Source organism: Gracilinanus agilis, chromosome 2 (genome assembly GCF_016433145.1).
Source record: "Gracilinanus agilis isolate LMUSP501 chromosome 2, AgileGrace, whole genome shotgun sequence".
In the NCBI taxonomy this organism is placed as follows: domain Eukaryota; kingdom Metazoa; phylum Chordata; class Mammalia; order Didelphimorphia; family Didelphidae; genus Gracilinanus; species Gracilinanus agilis.
Genome location: NC_058131.1, coordinates 434630023 through 434632369, shown reverse-complemented (window position 1 = coordinate 434632369; position 2347 = coordinate 434630023). Strand labels below are relative to the sequence as shown.

At 42.7% G+C, this 2347-nt stretch overlaps 1 gene segment (V, D, J or C); it reads right to left on the bottom strand.

Moving 5' to 3' along the window:
• Nucleotides 1–1994: 1994 nt before the first annotated feature.
• Nucleotides 1995–2347, bottom strand: LOC123235728. The segment is given in 2 exon segments: nt 1995–2206; nt 2302–2347. Coding segments are annotated over 2 exon segments (258 nt in total).

Sequence of the window (2347 nt, the reverse complement as noted above, 5' to 3'; positions counted from 1 at the left end):
GTGTATTGGCTTATAGGTGGAAGAGTGGTAAGGGTGGGCAATCGGGGTCAAGTGACTTGCCCAGGGACACACAGCTGGGAAGTGTCTAAGGCCAGATTTGAATCTAGGACCTCCCACCTCTACACCTGACTCTCAATCCACTGAGCTACCCAGCTGCCCCATTAGGGAGTTTTTAAAGCATGAAAATAATATCCATCAACATCAGCAGAAAGGCCACTTTTCCACAAAATCTTCATTCCAGATTACAGAAGTAAAGACATCCACTTCACTTTTTGTTGGCCCACCAATTTCTATGTATATTGGTTCTGAATTAGCACAATTTGATTCTGCTTAATCTTCAACTCCCAAATTGAGGTAATGTTCTTGGATTGCCAGAAAGGTTGTCTTTGGTTCCTTGTAGCTATGAATTTAAAAGTAGTTAAGAGTCCTCCAGGCCAGAGCAGCCTAGAGAGCTAACATGAAAGATTGGTCCTACAGGGGCTGGAGGGAAACACAGTTGGAGCAGTCTAAGCAAAGGCCAGCTACATCCCAGCCAGTGAATAGGGAGCCCCAGTCCACATGATGGTGAGGCTAACCAGCAAAGTGAGCTGTGAGGCTCCATTCCTAGCAAAGGCCAGTAACAAGGCCTCAGGGAGACTCAAGCCTCCAGCCAGACCCTAGCCTGCCAGGAACAAGGTTCAACCTGGCATAAGCACCAGTGAAACCCTGGCCCTAGTACAGGTAAACAAGGAGGCCTCAAGCAGGCCCAAGCCTCTACTCCCAAGACCCTAACACAGGCCTCCCGTATGGCCCAGCCCCAGTGAAGGCCACCAGAAAGGCCTCCCAGCTGTGTAAACCACCTTGAGTCTCCCTCCAGAGGGACAAAAGGAATATGATTTGGATTATATGAAAAGTTTGGTAGAGCAGAAGTCTGATATTCCCTCCAGTTATAGTATCAGGTTTCTCCTTTCTCCTTTCTTCCTTCCATTCTTCCTTCATTCATTCCTTCCTTCATCCTTCATTCATTCTTTTCTACCACATATGCAAAAAAATATACATATATATATGGAAAGATCACATATAAAAGCACACAAAAAGATATATATACATACTATTAAGATTAAAAATAATAAAGGCTGATATAAATATAGAAATTAGTAGTTTAATTAAAGCCATGCTGATAAAGTCATTAGACCACACGCTTGTAAGAATTCAAAACTGCCGCTTCAGCCATAATTGCCTCCCTTCTCATCCTGCGCCCAGTAGCTAAAGAGTGTAGATAAAGAGCTAAAAAGGCTTTACTTTTGGATTTCCTCTCATTTTAAACTGTTCTCTGTGTGGTGACGTAGACGTCCCCACGCCCAAAGAACCGTAACCGGAAACCCGTTGGACCACGGGAAATGTAGTTTGATAATTCCCACGTGTCCATAGAAAATATATATACTTTTAGATGGCATCTCCCAAATTCCACTTTTACAATACACACATATAAATATGGAATATTTATGTGATATCTATGTTAGATGTTGAACCTAGGATGTAGACTTAACCCTAATTAAATGAAAGCAACTCAGAAATTGAAGTTAAAAGGAATTTATTCCACTCCCATCCACAGAGAAGCATTGGGAGGACCTACAATAAATCCTGCTTTTATAGACCACAGCAAGCATCTTCTGTATAAGATCAAAAGATATTTTTATAGGATCACTGAAACTCTGAAAAGGATTCCAATGCAAAGAAGCTACAGAGTTCATATCCCACCTTATTAGGCAGCTGCTTGTGTAAAGGTTAAAAAAAAAGAAGGTTTTTAAAAAGGCTTCTTGTGCTCAGTGTTCCGGAGTTCCCTCCCTGTCATTCTCCTCAAGAACTCTCTGAAGGAGGAGGTTTATGTCTGCTCTCTCACTCCTTTACCTCATTGTGTGTCTCTCACAGTAATACATGGCTGTGTCTTCAGCTTTCAGGGAATTCATCTGCAGGTGCAACAGGCTGTTGCCATTGTCCCTGGAGATGGTGAATCAGTCTTTCACAGAGTCTGCATAGAATGTATAACTTCCGCCACTACTAATGGATGAGATCCACTCCAGCCCCTTCCCTGGAGCCTGGCAGACCCAATTCATGCTATTGCTGCTGAAGGTGAATCCAGAAGCTTTGCAGGAGAGTTTCAGGGACCCTCCAGGTTGTCTCACATCTCCCCCAGACTCCTCCAGCTGAATATCACAATGGACACCTGCAAACAAAGAGTCATTAGAGACAATAGACACATGGATCTATCACTTCAAAGCCTCATTCCTCCTTTAAAAAAACCTTAAAAATGTAATCTACCTTGTAAAATAATTAGAATGAAAATTCCCTTGAGTCCAAATCCCAT